Genomic DNA, 22,548 nt, shown 5'->3' with positions numbered 1-22,548 from the left:
GCAGCCACTCAGTGTTATAACATGACACTGTCCTGTCCAGGGAATTAGAAGGGGTTTGTGTGTGCATGTGTGTTTATTTGCTGTCAAACAGACTGTGATTGTTAGTGTCTGAGGAGTGGTAAAGTGATGCTGTTAAGTGTCCTCATCTTGCCTCCCCCAGTACCCCTCGTCACACTCTCTTTCTCTCACTCAGTCACACACACACACAAGCATACAAATGCCATGCTGTGCCAAGCCCCCTCTTGTGGGTGCCAACAGAAGCTTTATTTCCTGGGCTGTCTGGTGTGGAGAAGGATTATGGTAATGTAGCCATGGGAGGGAGAGAGGGAGGGAGGGAGGGAGGGAGGGAGGGAGGGAGGGAGGGAGGGAGGGAGGGAGGGAGGGAGGGAGGGAGGGAGAGAGAGAAGGCCTGTGAGATCAAGAAATGGAAGAGAGATAGAGGTAAGGAGAAAGAGAACCCATATTTATGCTTATTTATTTTCCCTTTAGTACTTTAACCATTTGTACATCGTTACAACACTGTATATATATGTAATATGATATTTATTATTTTGGAACTTCTGTGAGTGTAATGTTTACTGTTCATTTTTATTCTTTATTTCACTTTTGTATATTATCTACTTCACTTGCTTTGGCTGTGTTAACATATGTTTCCCATGCCAATAAAGCCCCTTGAATTGAATTGAATTGAAATGGAGAGAGGTTGAGGACAGAGTTAAAGAGAGGGTTAACACTCAAGGCTTCTACCATCTTCGCCGTTGCTCTCATTCCCCTCACCTCCTTCCCTCTCTCCTCCAAAGCTTTCTCTAAAAGCTCCCCTCTCCACCTCTTTAAACCTCTCCCCTCCCCTCTCTTCTGTTTTCTGAAAGGCCTGCTCTTTGTGTGTGTGTGTGTGTGTGTGTGTGTGTGTGTGTGTGTGTGTGTGTGTGTGTGTGTGTGTGTGTGTGTGTGTGTGTGTGTGTGTGTGTGTGTGTGTGTGTGTGTGTGTGTGTGTGTGTGTGTGTGTGTGTGTGTGTGTGTGTGAGCGCTGAAAGGGTTTTTTCTTCCTCCCTCAGGGCCTTTAGAGAGGGTCAATATTTCCCCCCAGACACTCCTCATCCTGGAGGAGTCCCAGCCCCTCGGCACCAACACATACACACTGCACTGTATCTGACTCTGGTACCCATTTGACTTCCCAGCACCACCTGTAACAACAACAGTCCTGTACACACACACACCTTTGGCCTTGAACAGTCTAAACTCCCACTGTGTTGTCTGTCTGCTGATAGGCCTGGTTACTGTGGCTGAAAACCCAGCCCAAGGAGTGTGAGAGAAGGCCTGTCTCTACACAATTCTCTACACACACCCCGCTGAGCACACTCAGGCGTGTGCTCAGCGGGGTGCAGGGTGCCATTCGCAGGCGACTGGTGGCACCTTAATTGGGGAGGACGGGTCATAGTAATGGTTGGAACGGAATCAATGGAATATATCAGAGGGTAGTGCGAACGGCCCAGTACATCACTGGGGCCAAGCTTCCTGCCATCCAGGACCTCTATACCAGGCGGTGTCAGAGGAAGGCCCTGAAAATTATCATAGACTCCAGCCATCCTAGTCATAGACTGTTCTCTTTGCTACCACACGGCAAGCTGTACCGGAGCGCCAAGTCTAGGTCCAAGAGGCTTCTAAACAGTTTCTACCCCCAAGTCATAAGACTCCTGAACTTCTAGTCAAATGGCTACCCAGACTATTCACATTGCGCCCCCCCCCCCCCCCCCCCCCCCCCTCTCCACACCACTACCACTCCCCAGACTGAAGAAATGGCATCAGTTTTACGGGCGCCTAACCAATTGTGCTATTACGTGGGGGTTTTACGCATCATTTGTAACTTATTTTGCACATAATATTTCTGCCACCGTATCTTACGGCAAAAAAGAGCTTCTGGATATCAGGACAGCGATCACTCACCTCGGATCAGACAAATATTTTTTCTTCAACAAGCAGGACGCACAGGATGTACTTCAGACACCCGACAAGGCCGACATCCCCGTCATTAGCAGGAGAAAGAGATGCAGGTACAGAGGGCACAGAGCGGGGTGCCTCGTAAGGATCCACAGAAGGCGAGTGGGAAAGCTGCCTTTGCCGTCAATATTACTTGCCAACGTGCAATCATTGGACAATAAATTAGACGAGGTACGATCACGAATATCCTACCAACGGGACATCAAAAACTGTAATATCTTATGTTTCACGGAATCGTGGCTGAATGCTACATGGATGTTCAGCTAGCGGGATATACGCTGCACCGGCAGGATAGAACAGCACACTCTGTAAGACGAGGGGGGGGGGGCTGTGTATGGCTGTAAACAACAGCTGGTGCACGAAATCTAAGGAAGTCTCTAGATTTTGCTTGCCTGAAGTAGAGTATCTTATGATAAACTGCAGACCACAATATTTGCCAAGAGAGTTTTCAGCTATACTTTTCGTGGCTGTTTTTTTACCAACACGGACAGATGCTGGCACTAAGACCGCACTCAGTCAGCTGTATAAGGAAATAAGCAAACAGGAAACCGCTCACCCAGAGGAGGTGCTCCTAGTGGCCGGAGACTTTAATGCAGGGAAACTTAAATCAGTTCTGCCTAATTCTTCCGATGGCATTGAGGAGTACACCACATCAGTCACTGGCTTTATCAATAAGTGCATCGAGGACGTCGTCCCCACAGTGACTGTACGTACATACCCCAACCAGAAGCCATGGATTACAGGCAACATTCGCACTGAGCTGAAGGGTAGAGCTGCCGCTTTCAAGGTGCGGGACTCTAACCTGGAAGCTTATAAGAAATCCTGCTATGCCCTGCGACGAACCATCAAACAGGCAAAGCGTCAATACAGGGCTAAGATTGAATCATCCTACACTGGCTCCGACGCTCGTCTTATGTGGCAGGGCTTACAAACTATTACAGACTACAAAGGGAAGCACAGCCGCGAGCTGCCCAGTGACACGAGCCTACCAGACGAGATAAATCACTTCTATGCTCGCTTCGAGGCAAGCAACACTGAGACATGCATGAGAGCATCAGCTGTTCCGGATGGCTGTGTGATCACGCTCTCCGTAGCCGACGTGAGTAAGACCTTTAAACAGTTCAACATTCACAAGACCGCGGGGCCAGACAGATGTACCAGGATGTGTGCTCCGGGCATGTGCTGACCAACTGGCCAGTGTCTTCACTGACATTTTCAACATGTCTCTGATTGAGTCTGTAATACCAACATGTTTCAAGCACACCACCATAGTCCCTGTGCCCAAGAACACTAAGTCAACCTGCCTAAATGACTACAGAAACAGCTACTCTCTGTTTATCATATATGCATAGTCACTTTAACCATACCTACATGTACATACTACCTGAATCAGCCAGACTAACCGGTGCCTGTCTGTAGCCTCGCTACTGTATATAGCCTCGCTACTGTATATAGCCTCGCTACTGTTATTTTTCACTGTCTTTTTTACTGTTGTTTTTATTTATGTTGTTTTTATTTCTTTACTTATCTATTGTTCACTTAATACCTTTTTTTTTACTTAGAAATTGCACTGTTGGTTAGAGCCTGTAAACTGTAAACAAGTAAACATTTCACTGTAAGGTCTACTACACCTGTTGTTTTCGGAGCACGTGACAAATAACCTTTGATTTGATTTGTTGTCATCTATGCATAATCACTTTAATTAACTCTACCTACATGTACATACTACCTCAACTAATCGGAGCCCCCGCGCATTTACTCTGTACCGGCACCCCCCTGTATATGTTGTTATTTTTTATTGCTCTTCTTTAGTTACTTGTTACTTTTATCTCTTATTCTTATCCATATGTTTTGAAACTGCACTGTCGGTTAGGGGCTCATAAGTAAGCATTTCACTGTAAGGTCCTGTTGTATTCGGCGCATGTGACTAATACAATTTGATTTGATTTGAACACATGGTTTCCATGTGTTTGACACCAATCTATTCACTTCATTCCAGCCATATGAGCCGTCCTCCCCTCACCAGCCTCCTGATGGACCCATTAGCACATATGAGTGTTCCTCCGGGTGTGAGTGTGTTAAGTGCTGCCAAGGCTGTCTGGGTCAAAGGTGGGAATTCCTACTGGAAAACAGGCCAAGAAGGCAGGCATGCTTATAGTGCTATTAGACAGGGATGCTCTGTGGTTTAGGGAGGTGTGTGTTTGACTGCATGAGTGGAGAGAGTGACTGGTGAAATTGTGTTGGACTATCTTTCTCACATACATCTGCACCACCTAGTGGTGAATATTATAACAATATTGGTGTCTAGAGCTGACCACATGTTTTACAGCCTGTCAGTTCCCCTCCTCACAACATGGTTACTGCTAAACTCATGGGAACCCTCTCCTCTCCCCTCCAGGCCCAAAAGAATGAGAGGGAGTCCATCCGGCAGAAGCTGGCCCTGGGTAGTTTCTTTGACGATGGGCCGGGTATCTATACCAGCTGCAGCAAGAGTGGCAAGCCCAGTCTGTCCTCACGGTAAGAGACATCATGTGACCTCTATCATAAGCTGTACGTCAATGCCACAACATCAACAATACACACAGACACAAGCATGTACACAAACACAGAAACACACACACACACACACTACTACCCTATGTACATAGACATGGAATCACTGGTCACTTTAATAATGGAACACTAGTCACTTTAATAATGTTTACACCGTTTTGCTATTTTCATATGTACAGTATATACTGTATTCTACTGTATTTTAGTCAATGTCACTCCGATATTGCTCGTCCTAATATTTATATATTTCTTAATTCCATTCTTTTACATTTAGATGTGTATTGTTGTGAATTGTTAGATACTACTGCACTGTTGGAGATAGGAACACAAGCATTTCGCTACACCCGCAATAACATCTGCTAAATATGTGTATGTGACCAATAAAATGTGATTTGATTTGACACACAGTGCTGGCATACTTACCATATAACCGTGTAACCGACAGTTAATGATGAAGGCTGTCATGAAATGACATAACCATTATATCCATTTAAAAACTAACAGCTGCCTGAAGACGGGACGGCCGGGCATTCGTGTGGTTGAGTACGTTTCTGCCGTAACGTGGACTCTTAACAACGTTAAGTTTCTTGCTGAAACAAGTAAATTAGTCTTCAGTAGACTAGGCAACGCCCCCCACAATGCAGCAGCAGCACACGTAGAAATAGAATGAATAGAACGGGCTTGGATCCTCTCACCTTGACTGGTAAACTCATGGGTACACTCGCAATGGCTGCCTGTTATTGTGATGCAATACTTTCCATGGTAATGTAGAATGTTCCTTCAAATGATGCTATCTGATGTGGCTCATACAATTGAAAAAAAAATTGGTAATGTCAATAGAGTTGAATCAACAAATCACTGCACATATTTTATTTATTTCCTGCTTTGCTCCTATGGTTACACTCACAATGGCCGCCAGTTTAGCCATTATGCCATCATTGACTACATCATTGACTACATCATTGAATATTCATTATATTTCTATGGCAGCACACAGAGCAGAGTAGAGGAGAAAATGTGCGGACACATTTTCTGGGGCCATTTGAACGGTTATTACGATGACCGCGGTCATTTGGCTGGCCAATTACGTCATCCAAAATTCCATGACAGCCACAGCTCTACCCACACGCACACATACAGACACAGATCAGTTTCACCCTCAGACCCAGTCCCTGTTCTTGAGAAGCAATGACATCGCTCTCTTTATGCCTGTGGGCACTGTCAATGGAGTGAAATTGCAGGTTACTGGACATTACTCTCACAGAGTCAGATTTGACCTTTTCTTAATGCCTGTAACTATGTCTATCTCCTGGAACTCTGTAGGGCCATCTCCCCAACACAAACAGACTCCTGCTCTCTCCCTCTGTAACCACTGTTCACTGTTGAGAGTAAGGGACATTTCCTCTCTCTTTTTCTGCATCCCGGCACTGTGGATTTCACTTCCCAAAATGCACTCCTACACACACCATCAACCTTTCTGTTAGCAGCCTTCCATGATACACACACATACAGTCATACACACAAAGACACTCGCACAGTTCATTCATCTGAAACTATGATATATGCATATCAGAATTCTCACTAAAGCAACTCTTATGGGGTGCACTCACTGGTGGATAAGTTAGGTACTTCCATGAACTGCTTAACTAATTCCAAGGATAATTTTGATGCTCCTTCCTCTGAAACTACCAATCGATTACTCTGGTCTGGTTAAATCTGGACTGATTGGATCCAGGCTGTTTAATCGATCAGGTTCTCTCTACATGTGTTTGTAATTACTGCTTGAAAGAAGCCGATTATTGATCCAGATCTTACAGGACTCAGGTCTTCTGAGGTCTAGAGAGCCGTCGGAGTCTAGCTGATTGGATCGAACCCAAGTTAGAGCAAGAGAGGGAGGAACAGAGTAGACACAGACATACTTATTAATGCTATGGAAGGCTAGCCACTATTACAGTTCTATCACAGACACACTGAGACATCGGCGGAGAGTTAGAGGAGGGTTTGGCCTGAGTGGAAAACTAGATGGGACTGTTATTGAGTTTCTTTCTCACCAGCGGTGCCTAGGTGCATGTTATCTGGGTCAATAAAACCCTACAAGCAATTATTGCTGAGCGAACTTTCCTTAACCCATAGAACTTTCCCCCCTCCGTTAGCCCATAGTAATGACGCATCCTCTCCCTCCTCTTCCTCCCCCTCTCTCTTCCCTCTTTCCTTCTCTCTCTAGGCTGCAGAGTGGGATGAACCTGCAGATCTGTTTTGTCAACGACAGCGGCAGCGACAAGGACAGCGATGCAGACGACAGCAAGACAGAGACCAGTCTGGACACACCGCTGTCCCCCATGGTACAGACCGACCAAACACACACACACACACACACACACACACACACACACACACACACACACACACACACACATTAAGAAGAAATACGCATTCTTAGAGAGAGAGAGATATCTACTGTGTGACTCATATAGGTAACCCTCAGTGAGACTGTCTGAGAGTAAGAGAGAAAGGGACAGATTCGGTATGAATCAGAGCGATAGCCCTGGGTTAGCGTGTGGGGGAGAGTGAATGGCCATGCTCACGTTTTCTGTCCCGTTAACCAATACACCGGCAGCAAATGAGGGTTGAATATGAACACGCTCTCTGAAGGACATGGATGAGTGGCCACTCGGCCTGTCTGACAGACACGGACACGGTTAATAGAGGGAGGGAGGGAGCGAGGGAGAGAGAGAGGGAGATAATCCCAGTATTTATAACCATCTGTTATAGCTCTGAGCTGTTTCCCTGTCTGACCTCTGTGTTCAATTAATGACCTATCAATGACTACACTAGAAGAACGAAGAGCCAATGGGAATAAACCACTAACTTTTCCTTATTTCCACTTTCCCCACGTCCTTGTTCCCCAGTCGAAGCAAAGTTCGTCCTACTCTGACCGGGACACTACGGAGGAAGACAGTGAGTCTCTGGAGGACATGGACTTCCTGAGCAGACAGAAGAAGTTGCAGGCCGAGGCTAAGCTAGCCCTGGCGATGGCCAAACCCATGGCCAAGATGCAGGTGGAGGTGGAAAAACAGAACCGCAAAAAGTCCCCGGTGGCAGACCTGGTCAGTACCGTCGCTATAGGCAATGGGCCTGTAACCTCAGCCTCTAGTCAGTGTTTCTAACCCCAGGTCTTTTCAGAGCAAACCATCCACACTGGTCTTCTTTAACATTGTGATGATGTCACAGAGTAGACACCACCCCCTCCTTCTCCACCCCATTGGCAGCCATAGTCATGATTATTTTAACATTCTCATCTGCATCAGTGCCCCCCAAGCACACACACAGAGATACAGTGGCTTGCAAAAGTATTCACCCCCCTTGGCATTTTTCCTATTTTGTTGCCTCACAACCTAGAATTAAAATTTATTTTTGGGGGGTTTGTATCATTTGATTTACACAACATGCCGACCACTTTGAAGATGGAAAATATTTTTAAAAATATTTTTATTTTTGTGAAACAAACAAGAAATGACAAAAAAATTAAAACTTGAGCATGCATAACTATTCACCCCCCAAAGTCAATACTTTGTAGAGACACCTTTTGCATCAATTACAGCTGCCTGTCTCTTGGGGTATGTCTCTATAAGCTTGGCACATCTAGCCACTGGGATTGTTGTCCATTCTTCACTGCAATTTTAGTCTCATCTGACCAGACCATTTTCCATATGTTTGGGGAGTCTCCCACATGCCTTTTGGCAAACATCAAACGTGTTTGCTTATTTTTTTCTATAAGCAATGGCTTTTTTTCGGCCACTATTCCGTAAAGCCCAGCTCTGTGGAGTGTACGGCTTAAAGTGGTCCTATGGACAGATACTCCAATCTCCCCTGTGGAGCTTTGCAGCTCCTTCAGGGTTATCTTTGTTGCCTCTCTGATTTAATGCCCTCCTTGCCTGGTCCGTGAGTTTTGGTGGGCGGCCTTCTCTTAGCAGGTTTGTTGTGGTGCCATATTCTTTCCATTTTTTAATAATGGATTTAATGGTGCTCCGTGGGATGTTCAAAGTTTCAGATATTTTTTTATAACCCAACCCTGATCTGTACTTCTCCACAACTTTGTCCCTGACCTGTTTGGAGAGCTCCTTGGTCTTCGTGGTGTCACTTGCTTGGTGGTGCCCCTTGCTTAGTGGTGTTGCAGACTCTGGGGCCTTTCAGAACAAGTGTATATATACTGAGATCAACACAGGTGGACTTTATTTAACTAATTAAGTGACATCTGAAGGTAATTGGTTGCACCAGATCTTATTTAGGGGCTTCATAGCAAAAGGGGTGAATACATATGCACACACCACTTTGCAATATATATATTTTTTAGAATTTTTTGAAACAAGTTCTTTTTTTCATTTCACCAATTTTGACTATTTTGTGTATGTCCATTACATGAAATCCAAATAAAAATCAATTTAAATTACAGGTTTTAATGCAACAAAATAGGAAAAACACCAAGGGGGATGAATACTTTTGCAAGGAACCCTACACACACACACACCAATATTTCCAACTGGGCAGAAGATGTTACTTATTCAGTAAAGAGGGGGTGGTTGGGTTCGGGCAATCTATTATTCATATCCCATAATGCACTGGGTGACGTGTTTGGGGATGTAGTCGTGCCCAGCAGTCAGAAGAGATGAGTTTCACATCTGAGGCCCTGTCGCTAAGCTAACACACTGGTGTACTAAACACAAGGGCAGATGAGGCCCTGTCGCTAAGCTAACACACTGGTGTACTAAACACAGGGGCAGAACTGAGGCCCTGTCGCTAAGCTAACACACTGCTATACTGAACACAGGGGCAGAACTGAGGCCCTGTCGCTAAGCTAACACACTGCAATACTGAACACAGGGGCAGAACTGAGGCCCTGTCGCTAAGCTAACACACTGCTATACTGAACACAGGGGCAGAACTGAGGCCCTGTCGCTAAGCTAACACACTGCTATACTGAACACAGGGGCAGCAACATGCTCAGATAGCATTAGCTTCAGAGCTACTTACGGTACACTATACCTCTTTAGCATAAAGTGGAAAGACTCACACCTGCTCATTATTATAGGGATGTGCATTTCCTGGGTACAAGTTCTCAATACATTATTTATAGAAATATGTGAACCTTTTCCAGTTGATTTCAGCCCTACCAAACATATATAGTCAGAGTGCAGGCTGGCACCAGACCAGCGGCCGTGTGTTTGAGTGTCAGGGGCTCTTGCGTAAGCCACTAATGACAAGAGAAATGAGGGGAATGTGTGTGAGGAGATGTGGTTTTACACCATTTACCACGCTTGAATCCACTAAAGCCATGTGGCCTTACAAAGAATTTACACAACAATTCACACAACACTCCCACCAAGAATTTTTCCCCTTTCATATCATGCCTAATCTAAGAGAATACTGATATGATGAAATACTTCGGTATTGTTGTTGGCAGTATCCTTATTCATATTGCCACTAACCTCAGTAGCCAAGACTCATCGAGAAACCAATCCAGTAATATAACTGAGGGAGGAAACTCCACCTCGGACAAACACAATGAGGCCAAGCACATATCATGACCAAAACACTACCACTCGCGGTGGCCGGCTCTCCCTGCATCTCCTCATCTCTCACTCTCTATCTCTCTCGCTCTCTTTTCTCACACCGCTGTCTCTCTCTGTGTGTCACTGACTTACGTGCTCCCTCTACGAACTGAAACGGTGGCCTATGACAGAGGGGAAACATGGCCACCAGTGCAGTTGCATGGGTTCCAATGTGAAAGTGAAAGAGGAGAGAGAAACTGTGACAGGAAGAACCAGCTGAGCGATCACGCACACTCACAAGTCATACAGAAAAAGTGCAATGAAAGGAGCACATATTTATAATGAGTATGAATTCGGAGGGCAGAAATTATTAAATATGAAAGCATTAGACCTCTCACTAAAAGCATCAATCATACAAAAGTTATACTTAGATCCCAACTGGTTCTCTATCAGATTAGTAAGAATGTCTCACCCCATGTTGAAGAATGTTCGTTTTCCCTTTATTCAGATTACAACCTCTCACTTTCAATAATTTGAAAATGAAATAATCTACAAAATATCACTATTTTTTAAATAAGCCATAGAAAGTTGATTGCAATTTCAGTTTAATCCACCAGAAAAGACAGAACAAATATTACAGCAAATATTATGGTTAAACTGAAATATAATAATTGATTAAAAAACATTTTTTATGATAAAACATTTTTTAAAGTATAATCTTTGTAAATTATATCATAAATAGGACTGGTGGAGTTATGTCACACATGCAGCTAACACAAATATATGGAAATGTCTGCAACCAAAAATTACAACCAACTAATTGCAGCATTACCACAAAAATGGAAGAGGAAAGTGGAAGGTGGAAAAAGGAAAAAATCAGATAAAAAAAGTATACCAATTTAATTTCGGGGCCAAAAAATTGACAGCTGTGCCATATAAATTGCAAAATAGTTGGGAAGAGATTTTCGATATACCGATTCCCTGACACATGGTTTATGAACTGAACAAAATGATGCCGGATTCAAAACTTATAATTGTTTTATTTAAATTATTATACAAAATTATTGCAACCAATAGTCGGAAATTTACATACACTTAGGTTTGAGTCATTAAAACCACTCCACAAATTTCTTGTGAACAAACTATAGTTTTGGCAAGTCAGTTAGGGCATCTACTTTGTGCATGACACAACACATTTTTCCAACAATTGTTTACAGACAGATTATTTCACTTATCACTTATCACAATTCCAGTGGGTCAGAAGTTTACATACACTAAGTCGACTGTGCCTTTAAACAGCTTGGAAAATTCCAGAAAATGATGTCATGGCTTTAGAAGCTTCTGATAGGCTAATTGACATCATTTGAGTCAATTGAAGGTGTACCTGTGGATGTATTTCAAGGCCTACCTTCAAACTCATTGCCTCTTTGCTTGACATGGGAAAATCAAAAGAAATCAGTCAAAAAACATTTTGTAGACCTCCAAGGTCTGGTTCATCCTTGGGAGCAATTTCCAAACGCCTGAAGGTACCGCGTTCATCTGTACAAACAATAGTACGCAAGTATTAACACCATGGGACCACGCAGCCGTCATACCGCTCAGGAAGGAGACGCGTTCTGTCTCCTATAGATGAACGTACTTTGGTGCAAAAAGTGCAAATCAATCCCAGAAGGATTGTCCCGGAAGGACAATTATGTGGATATATTGAAGCAACATCTCAAGACATCAGTCAGGAAGTTAAAGCTTGGTCGCAAATGGGTCTTCCAAATGGACAATGACCCCAAGCATACTTCCAAAGTTGTGGCAAAATGGCTTAAGGACAACAAAGTCAAGACATTGGAGTGGCCATCACAAAGCCCTGACCTCAATCCCATAGAAGATTTGTGGGGAAAACTGAAAAAGTGTGTGCGATCAAGGAGGCCTACAAACCTGACTCAGTTACACCAGCTCTGTCAGGAGGAATGGGCCAAAATTCACCCAACTTGTGGAAGGCTTCCTGAAATGTTTGACCCAAGTAAAAAAAAAAAAATTAAAGGCAACGTTACCAAATACTAATTGAGCGTATGTAAACTTCTGACCCACTGGGAATGTGATTAAAGAAATAAAAGCTGAAATAAATAATTCTCTCTACTATTATTCTGACATTTCACATTCTTAAAATAAAGTGGTGATCCTAACTGACCTAAGACAGGGAATTTTTACTAAGATTAAATGTCAGGAATTGTGAAAAACTGAGTTTAAATGTATTTGGCTAAGGTGTATTTAAACTTCCGACTTCAACTGTATATACTGTATATATTTATCACAGCTCTGCAGATTTTGCTGTGAAGAGACAGAATCATTAGATCACTTGTTTTGGTACTGTCCATATGTAGCTTGTTTCTGGTCACAGGTTCAGGAATGGCTGAAGAATTGCAACATTTACCTGGAGCTAACTCTGCAAATAGCACTGCTGGGTGATTTGAAAAGTCATAGTCAATCGATCAATAATATAATAATACTTTTAGCAAAAACATTTATCTTTACTTTACAATCTGTAGAAACTATGAGAATAGAAAGGTTCAGAGCTGTTGTGAAACAGCACAGTTAAAAATGTATGGCAAATAGAAATCAAAACTGATGGTCTTCAGAGATGGATGGGAGAGGTTGAGGGTAGCTGAAGGATGGGATTAAAAACAAATGAAAGATTACTAATGTAAAATACATTGTGTCTGTAAAATGTATATAGTATGTATAAGCTGGAAGTAGAAGCCTAAGTGTTGTTGTCCATTAGTTTACTCTAATAAGGGGACGGGTGGCAGGGTTAAGGGAAAATAATAAAGATAAATATATTAAAATATATATATGTATATGAGGGATTGGAAATGACGCAGACAATTACATTGGTGGAAGCTACAATCTATCTGCAATATTAAATTTGATCTACCCCCTAAAAAAACTATATATATAAAAAAGGAACACGTTTTCTCACCCTCTCAGACACTTCCTTAAAATGAAGAATGTCAGACCGAGAGAGAGAATGTATTTGAAGGAGATGCACACAGATAGAAATAACTTGAACAAGGGATCGAGGGAAATTCTCATACCCAGCGAGCCTGATGAAAATGATGCTTTGTGATTCACCTTGGTTACTCTCTAGGGTTAATGTCAAACCTGCCACTATGGAACCCAACAAGGTGTGGTGAGTGACATACAGAGAGAGAGAGAGAGAGAGAGAAGGGGAGAGGTGGATGAGAGGAAGTGGAGCTGAAAATCTTGACGGAAACACAAATGACATCACCACAGTAAAAGGCTGTGTGTTGATTTGACAAGAACAAACAGTCGGAGAATTCAGGAAGACAAAGAGAGAGCGTAGAGTGTGTTGCTTACTGCCAGGAGCATAGCCGCGGGAAGTAGTTTGGGGGTGTGTGTGCTGCAATTTGATGCTGAAAAAAATGCTTTGCCCACAATACAGGCGGCTATATCTGTCCGCTAATACAGAACTAGTAAAGGCCCAGTGCACTACTTTTTCACAACAACAACAAAAAATATTCTGATTATTCAATGGGTAATGCAGAACCCTCAGCACCCCTACTTCCCGTGGCTATGGCCCGGAGGAAGGAGACAGAGTTGCTTCCTGTAGCTCTCTATGACCAGGGTAAGGTCAGGGACCACTGCTCTACTGTATATTGCTGTAACAGTTAAGTTGCGAGGCTGACCCCTGCTGGAGAGATTGGGCTTTGCATCATATTACAGTCTTGGCAGCTCTGTAGCATTGGGCTCCTTTCAGTGGCTGGATTTATTTATGAGATGCAGATTAAATTGAAATGACGCCTTTCCTCAAGAATCTGCACCATCTTGCACACGCAAACACACATAGGCCTACACACACTCACGCCAACATACACTGTAGTGTCTTTGGGTTCTCTAGTGCCGTAGGAATCCATATCAGTGAGTGTACATATTCGTGTACTTGTACATTTCCGGTGTGCTGTAGGTTTCTGTAAATGTGTGTGTGTGTGTATTTCTAACTGGTGATCTGTGTGTTTCTCTCTAGCTGCCCCACTTGCCCCACATCAATGAGTGTCTGATGAAGAGGAGCCTGAAGACTACAGACCTGAGGGACATGACCCTGGGACAACTACAGGTTATAGTCAACGACCTGCACTCCCAGATAGAGAGTGAGAACCACACACACAGACACTTTTTTATCCTCGTGGGGACCTAAAATTGATTTCCATTCAAAATCCTATTTTCCCTGACCCCTAAACCTAACCCTAACTTTTACCCTAACCTTAACTCCTAAACCTAACCCTAACTTTACCCTAACCTTAACCCCTAACCCTAACTTTAACCCTAACCCCTAAACCTAACTCTAACTTTAACCCTAACCTTTACCACTAAACTGAACTTTAACCCTAACCTTAATCCCTAAACCTAACCCTAACCATTAACCGCTAAGCTTAAAATATCCTTTGTCCTCGTGGGGATGTGGGAAATTTCCCCAAGAGGGAGAATTTTCCTTGTTTTACTATCCTTGTGGGGACTTTTGGAGATTTCAGGTCCCCACGAGGATACACACACACACTGTTAGTTAGGGTATCTTTCATATTGAAAGTCATTTCAGAAATGTAAGTTGGATGCATGTGTGACAATACTAGTGAAAGATGAACAATACCTCACCTTACACAGAAGGCAAAAAAAATCCCCCACAAAAATGTTGCTATAGAATATTGTCTTTTACTGGCATGGTTTAAAAATATGCTCCATTTGAAATCTGCGTCTCATATGACTTGGGGCTGGATTCAACCCGTATCGCAGAAGTATCGCCGGGGGATCCGTGTTATAGCTTGTTTGGAATGATATATAAAGGCAATGTTCCCACGTTTGCGGAAACTGCATTCACGGTAACCACTGCATATATCGGCTCAATCATAAATGACCTTCACATGTATTTATTATTATTTATTTATTTTTTTACCCCCTTTTTCCCCAATTTTCGTGGTATCCAATCGCTAGTAATTACTATCTTGTCTCATCGCTACAACTCCCGTACGGGCTCGGGAGAGACGAAGGTCGAAAGCCATGCGTCCTCCGAAACACAACCCAACCAAGCCACACTGCGCGCATCCAACCCGGAAGCCAGCCGCACCAATGTGCCGGGAAGAAACACTGTGCACCTGGCCCCCTTGGTTTGAGTGCACTGCGCCCGGCCCGCCACAGGAGTCGCTGGAGCACGATGAGAAAAAGATATCCCTACCGGCCAAACACTCCCTAACCCGGACAACGCTAGGCAATTGTGCATCGCCCCACGGACCTCCCGGTCGCGGCCGGCTGCGACAGAGCCTGGGCGCGAACCCAGAGTCTCTGGTGGAACAGCTAGCGCTGCGATGCAGTGCCCTAGACCACTGCCCCACCCGGGAGGCCGACCTTCACATTTGAATTCAGATCTTCCGCGATACTTCCGCGATATGGATTGAATCCAGCCCCTGGTGTATGTTAGTGTTCTAATGGTGTTGGTTTTCTACTGTTTTTCTGATGTTTTGTCTTCTCCAGGTCTGAATGAGGAGCTGGTGCAGCTGCTGCTGATCAGGGATGAACTGCACATGGAGCAGGATGCCATGCTGGTGGACATAGAGGACCTGACCAGGTGGTGATGCTATCTAACACACACACACACACACACTGAGACACACACACACACACAGCCTCCTGGGCTATGACCGCAAACAGGCCAGGAATGATTGGGGGAACTCTGTCTTTGGGACAGACGTTTAGCAGTTTGATACATTTGCATGATTATCATACAGCAGCAGGTGATAAAGTTTGTCTAATCATCATTTTGTTTTTACTCAGGCATGCTGAGAGCCAGCAGAAACACATGGCTGAGAAGACACCATCCAAATGAGACACCCCACCCAACCTCGCCCCCTTCCCATCCCTTTACTCCACCCCTGCCCCATGTCTCTCGCTGCACCCCCTCTGCCTTCCCCTCTCACCCTCACCCCTGGTGGCAGCAGCCAGAGGAAGTCCACCCTTTCATTTGCTTCTGTGGTTGTCCCAGCGCTAAAGACAGAGCATTTCCTGCTTCCTGGGAGAAGAGGAAACTGATTGTGTGTTGTCATGGATACTGTCCCCGGCTTCCTGTGCAGTGATCGGCCTTGCTTCGCTATTGTTTATTTTTAACTTTTTACATTCGCCACTAAATTATAACTGTCAATACAAAATGGTGGAGAAAAAAAATAATAATAGTGAGAAATTAGTAGAAAGTCAGTAAAAAAAAAGTAAGAAGAAAAAAACATTGTATAAAACTACGAAGACTAATTTCAAACCATTTTAAGTTGGAAAGTAATTTTTTATTATTTCAAAGTTGACCTCTTTTTATTCTGCACAAATGGTAGTTTTCAACTGAGAAATGTTTATTTGAAGGTGCTTAAAGAGTGTAAAGGAAACATGCCTGCCTTGTAGTGGAGTTGTAGCTTTTGGTAATACGCTCACTCTGATCGGTCTTCAACATTTTGTGAATGTTGATTTTCTGACACTTTAAATGAAATGAATAAATGTGTTAATATCATTTTCATCCTATTGTATTCAGAATTTTTATTTGAGGGAAGAAATGTTTATGTACAGATATGTAAAATAAAAAATAAACTTTGTTTCATATGTTGTGGTTTGATGTGCAGTCTGTTAAGAAAAGTGGACAGAGATCGACATGTTATTGTAAATATTATAAGTGGGGAACTACTGTATGTCCATATGGCAAAACACAGTACATTAACAGTACATTTATAACTATTTTATAATTATGTAATACTTGTACTGACAAGCGCATTGCAGGATTTTGGAAATAATTTATACATTAATAACCATACCAACATCACTGCCACCTGGGAAGAGAAAAGCTGATCACTCCACTGAATCGTTTATTCAGAGGCAACAACAGTATGGAGTATGAAGGATGCATACGTTTTTCTATTAGAATATTTTTCCATAAACAGTCACCTTATTTTAAAGAGTAGCTGATGTTAAACCTTAGGCCGAAGCTAGCTCTGCGCTTTATTGTGATTGTGGTTTTGAAAGGTCTGATATATCAATGGTCACAACCACAAGTATCATCCACTTCTGTGAAACTCTCCCCTGCAGATTGTCACACCATGGCCACTCTCTTTCTACAGGCCCAGTGAGAGTCACGCTTTACAAGAAGAGGAGTACTTTCTTAACTAAACAGGCCAATGGTAAACATTCAAAATGCCATGGTTCAAATTGTGTGGGTGTGCAGGGGTCATGGGCAATCCCATTACAATTTAGTCATTTAGCAGACTATCCAGAGTGACTTAACAGTACTGAGTGCATACATTTTCGTACTTGTCTGCCTCAATGCCACTGTCACAGGGGGATTTATGCCTGATTTAAGATGAAATCCTCAACCCTTTTATGGTCAACCATGTCACTTTGGCACCTTTTTTATCTCTTGAGATGGAAAAAACTATTTTTTATGAAATTGAACAAGTGCTCTTTATGACAGTTAGCAGAAATCTTAAGTATTTTTTTTTTACAAGTATTTTCTCAAAAAGCACTGAATTGGTGGAAGGTCCACTTTATTCTGACCCCTATGGGTCAATCAAACATTGAGCAATTAAACCTGTTTCATATTTACATTGTTTTTCGTTCTTACGAAATGTATGTTTATGATGCACAATTAAATGCATGTAAAGCTTTGCAGAAACAACAACTATGAATGTAGTTTAAGACAACCAGCCTAAAGCAGGCTAAAGGCTACTTACTACCCACCCACAATATATCTAGGCCTACAGCAAAAACATTTAGAAAAAGCTTTCTAACATTATTCTTTGTGTCATCTGTCTATTTTTGACAATTACATAGGCTAGAGAAAATAAGCAGCAAAAGTGAAACATTGACATCGGAATGCATACATGTCTCACGTAGTTTTCTGGCAATCGGTGCTGCAGGTGTCTGGATAGAATTGGGCTACGCAGTGAGATGCTACCCACAACCAGTGGGAGAATGTGACTGTCAGTTATATGTTTTAATTGCATTACTTTAACTATAATGTAAAAAATATATATGTATTGTATCATTTTTTCATATCTAGGCATTGGTTTCCTCGTTAGGCGACTCATGCAAATCGAAACGAGGGCATGACTCATTGGCCTGAGCTGCAGAAACAACTTAGGAAATTACACACAAGTGACGCGTCACTTTCATTTTGGTGGCGCTTGATGTAGTGCTGTATGTAGCTTCGTGTTAAAAACTGTCCAGGGAATTCCCTCTAGGAGCGCTGCATGGCTATATAATGATCAGATGAAACAATGAGGACAACACACCTATCAGTTTACTCCACACCTGAGTCAAAGATCTCGGAATCATGCTGCCAAACTTTTATTTATGTGAGTATTAATTTCATTTGTACCTAATTGTATTGTGTTATTTTGATAAACTAACCCTGTGAAATGATATGCCTCAAACTTTACATAGTCTTCCATTTTAATTTATTGATTTGAAATTGGAGTTAAATAATGACATTTTGCCGGGGTGTTTTTATCATTGGTTTGTTTAGAGGATTATTGGGGTGATACATTGGTTGGTGCTGACTGACATATTGTGTCCTCCCTCCACACAGACCTTGCCAGCTGTGTGCTGCTCCTCGCCTTGTCCTGCCAAGTCTCCATGGGAACCCCAGTGCGCACGCCGCGGAGTTTAGACTCTGAGAAATGCGGGCAGTGCGCTGACCTCTCCAGAGAGCTCGTCAAGAATGTTAGAAAGCTCCTGGACAACGTAAGTGACAGTTATAACTAATTCCTTTGAACTTTTAATTCAAATCTAATGTATCCCTCATTCAGTCAGTCAGTCTGTCTGTATCTTTGATAGGCTTACAGTTTGTTCACACAGTTTGTGATTCATGTATCCACTTACTAATTGAATAATTTTCCCTTCATAGGAAAACCTGTTTCGGGGTTTAAACTGCTCGGAGCAGCGCGTAGAGGTGAACAGTAAGACCCAGACAGTTCTAGCCTGCGAACCCAACACGGACATGGTAAGTCACACAACAGTCATTTTCTACATTCATATTACAATTATTCATTTAAAAAATATATAATTTCTCTGCATTTTATGTAGTAATTTGAACTAATACTTCGGATTTACAGAACAGTGATATAAATCAGTCTATTGATTTATATTTGTATATATTTGTATTTCCTCAGAACACAAGATGCTCTGGTCAACGGAACACCACATTCAGTGAGGTAACTATTGTGTTCTTACAATATTGCATAATTGTTTAGGGGATGCTATTTAAATCCACAGATATAAAAATAAATAGTTAGATCTTTAGACAATCTATAGATTTAATGGTGACTGCATTTCACATAATTCACCCATTCTTACCTCACCCATTTCAACTGCTTCCTATATGTCTGATTGGCTGATCTCTGTCCATTTGTATGGTTTCTTCTGACAGAGTGAGTGTCTGAGGAACATCCGAATAGACCTAGAACATTATGCTGCCTCACTACAGGCTTACAAACAGGCCGACCTCAGCTCCACTGCCCAGGACACCCAGAACCTACTCAATATTTGTCCATCCACACAATGGGTGTCTTCCTCACAGGTAATTAGATATTTCTATTTGATCTTTTGTACAGAAAACATTCCTTCCTTCCTTGCATGTTTCTTTTTCTTTTGATACAGTTTTCTAATGACAACAACCTCATGTAGACAATTGCAAAACGGTACACAAAAATGTGTTCCTCTGTGTTTGAGACAGTACAATGTCACTGCTAATAGGCATTCACAACTATGGACTTATAGTTTGCATTTTTATAAAGTTAAGTTTTGTTTCCTTTTGCCCTGCAGGTTGCAGACCCTAAGCTGACTAGTGGTGACCCTGTGGACCAGAGGGTGCATCTGTGTAAGGTACTGAAGGGCTTCCACCTCCGGGTCATCACCATCAGCAGAGCCATGGGCTACATCTCTGCTGGGGACCACAGGAAGTAAACCCTCATCATCATCAACTATAACAAATATTGACAATCATCATCATCACCTACAACTGTAGGTTAATCATCAGAAACACTGATTGTTATCTTCATCATCAGACATCATCATCAACTACTTTGTCATCACAACTGTTGAATAGTGCACTATACTGTGTATGAAAAGATGAGTAGGACGTAAGCTAGCTAAACTCTTTTTGGCTGGTCAAACTATTTATTTATTTATTCCTTTATTTAGGGACGGGGATTTATTTATTTGATGAATGCAATATTATTTATTTGATGTATGAAATATATGTATTTATTTAACAATGTGTTATTGATGTTATTTATGGGAATATTTATAATAAAATATTTATTACAAGCTTACTGAGACTGATTGTGTTAATGTTAGCTATGTTGTATGTGTTGTTGCTCTGTAGGTTTAAACATTCTACCCATGAATAGGCTACATACGTTTTTGTTTGTGGTCAAAAAAAATGTATAATAATCTTTATGGAACATGTTGAAATATAATATAATTCAGACGGGAGGGAGAGCAGTGTGATTAATAGTCGCATAAGACTTGAAAAATACATTTTCTGCGTCTTCAAGCAGGTCTCCACATGGAACCCCATGTCCAATTTGGCATGTGGGCACACTGGCAGCCATGACGCATAATGAAACCATGCCGCCCAGGGCGAAAATCCTTGCCTGGTAGACCACCTTCTGTAGCCCCCCGGGCAGTCTTCTCATCACCCAGGTCTGGGTCGGAGTGGTTGAAACCTCCACTTTCTCCTCACTTATCTCTTCATCAACATAGTTCATGTTACATTGCGCAAGTTCCTCAGCGAAGGAATGGGCCATTTTCCCGCGCGCAATGGAACTGTTATCTGTCATCTCATGTTCTTTACCAGCGTTCCTGGCTTCTGCGATTTGCTCCTCCAAGTCCTGCACCCTTTCCTGAAACTCCAGGACGCGGGATGTGCTTTCGGCCAAGGAGCTTTGCATCTCCTCGATAAGGGAATTTTTCATCTGGATCAACTCCTCCCTGTGAAGAAAAGTGATTCGGCCCTCATCGACCTGGAACTGCAACAGGCCGATGCAGCGGTTCAGATCCCGCAACTTCACCCTATCCTCCGCTCTCTCGTGCATAAGGGTGGACAGGTCACCGTTCAGACTTTCAATCGTATCCCTGAAGGCGTCATTCTGCTGTTGGAGCTGCAGACGTCGAGTCTCCAGCCGTGCAGTGGTGCTGTTGCTCTCCTCCAGGGATTTGCGCATCTCCAGGACCATGGCCTCCAGGGTGTCCATGTCTTCCACGGAGCTCGTCAGGCTTCTCATCCGGTTCTTCAGGCCAACGTTTTCTTTACGCAGAGCTTCGTTCCTCTCCTCGGCTATCTCTTGGGCCAGCTCAGCGGCCACGGCTTCCGTAGCGTACAGGTTCTTGGTGTATGTGAATTTGGCTGTCAGGTCGCTCTTGTCGTCCACATCCGGCTCAGATGATGTGAACATTTCGGCCCCATCTACAGTGTCTCCCTGAGGGTGGCAAGAGTCCTTGTTATCATCGTGCCCATTAGTCAACTGCGACACCGTGTGAATGGAGGCATTCGGGGCGCAATCATCCCAGCCGGACTTTAATTTCAGCCATCTTCCCGGAGGTCGTGAGCGACCGACAGGTGTAATAATGAGCTGCCCACCCTCATCCTCCCACACGTCTCCGGATGTCTCGCGGGTCCAGTCTGCCGGGACCTGGGAAATTCTTGACGGGTCCAGGGAGGGTTCACCCACCATTGACCGCAGCTCATGACCCGAGGTCCTGCGATTGTCATTTTTGCGCTGCATCCTGGTCAGTATTTACCTTCGTTTTCAGCATTCCGTGCAGTATCGGGATCTTTGTGATATCTGTAGTTGCGGATATTTTGGTAATACTGGTCAGGGTGCTTTTATAACCCTAGGTTCAGATGACAAATTTGATTGTAAACCACATCACTTAGCATCATTTCAATAAGCATTCTACATTACCATGGCAATGCAGCAGCAGTTGATAGAACATTCCAAATTGCCATGGACATTGTTCACAATAGCAGCCATATGGAGTGTACCCATGAGTTTACCAGTCTAAATAAGCCCCTTCTCGGGATTCTATTTCTATGGTTATTACCGTAGTATTAAAATGATTATTCGTTATATTTATATGGTTAAATAACTAAAGGAATGCAAAAAGAGGCAAGGTCCAGTGGTGGAAAAAGTACTAAATTGTCATACATGAATTAAAGTAAAGATACCTTAACAGAAAATGACTCAAGTAAAAGTGAAAGTCACTCAGTAAAATACTATTTGAGTAAAAGTCAAAGTATCTGGTTTGAAATGTACAGTGGTGTATAGTGGTGGGAAAATGACTCAATTGTCATACTTGAGTACAAGTAAAAAGTACAAGTAAATGCTATACAAATCCCTTATATTATGCAAAT

General features: G+C 42.9%; 1 protein-coding gene across 6 annotated transcripts in view; it reads left to right on the top strand.

The window, feature by feature from the left end:
• Positions 1-16,742, top strand: part of LOC129832151 (schwannomin-interacting protein 1-like) — a 222,254-nt gene extending 205,512 nt beyond the window's left edge. For 5 of the 6 annotated variants that reach the window (XM_055895951.1, XM_055895954.1, XM_055895956.1 and 2 more), the window contains 6 exons: positions 4,397-4,515; positions 6,776-6,893; positions 7,461-7,658; positions 14,137-14,260; positions 15,636-15,729; positions 15,936-16,742. In XM_055895951.1, the coding sequence (XP_055751926.1) occupies positions 4,397-4,515; positions 6,776-6,893; positions 7,461-7,658; positions 14,137-14,260; positions 15,636-15,729; positions 15,936-15,987 (705 nt within the window). In that variant the 3' untranslated portion in view covers positions 15,988-16,742. Of the gene's footprint in view, positions 1-4,396; positions 4,516-6,775; positions 6,894-7,460; positions 7,659-14,136; positions 14,261-15,635; positions 15,730-15,935 lie in introns of those variants that run through there. The other variant, XM_055895953.1, reaches the window with a different exon arrangement.
• Positions 16,743-22,548: the final 5,806 nt, after the last annotated feature.

The sequence above is a fragment of the Salvelinus fontinalis genome, chromosome 33 (genome assembly GCF_029448725.1).
Source record: "Salvelinus fontinalis isolate EN_2023a chromosome 33, ASM2944872v1, whole genome shotgun sequence".
Classification (NCBI taxonomy): Eukaryota; Metazoa; Chordata; class Actinopteri; order Salmoniformes; family Salmonidae; genus Salvelinus; species Salvelinus fontinalis.
The sequence above is the reverse complement of the archived record's forward strand: the minus strand, read 5'-3'. Positions and strand labels throughout refer to the sequence as shown.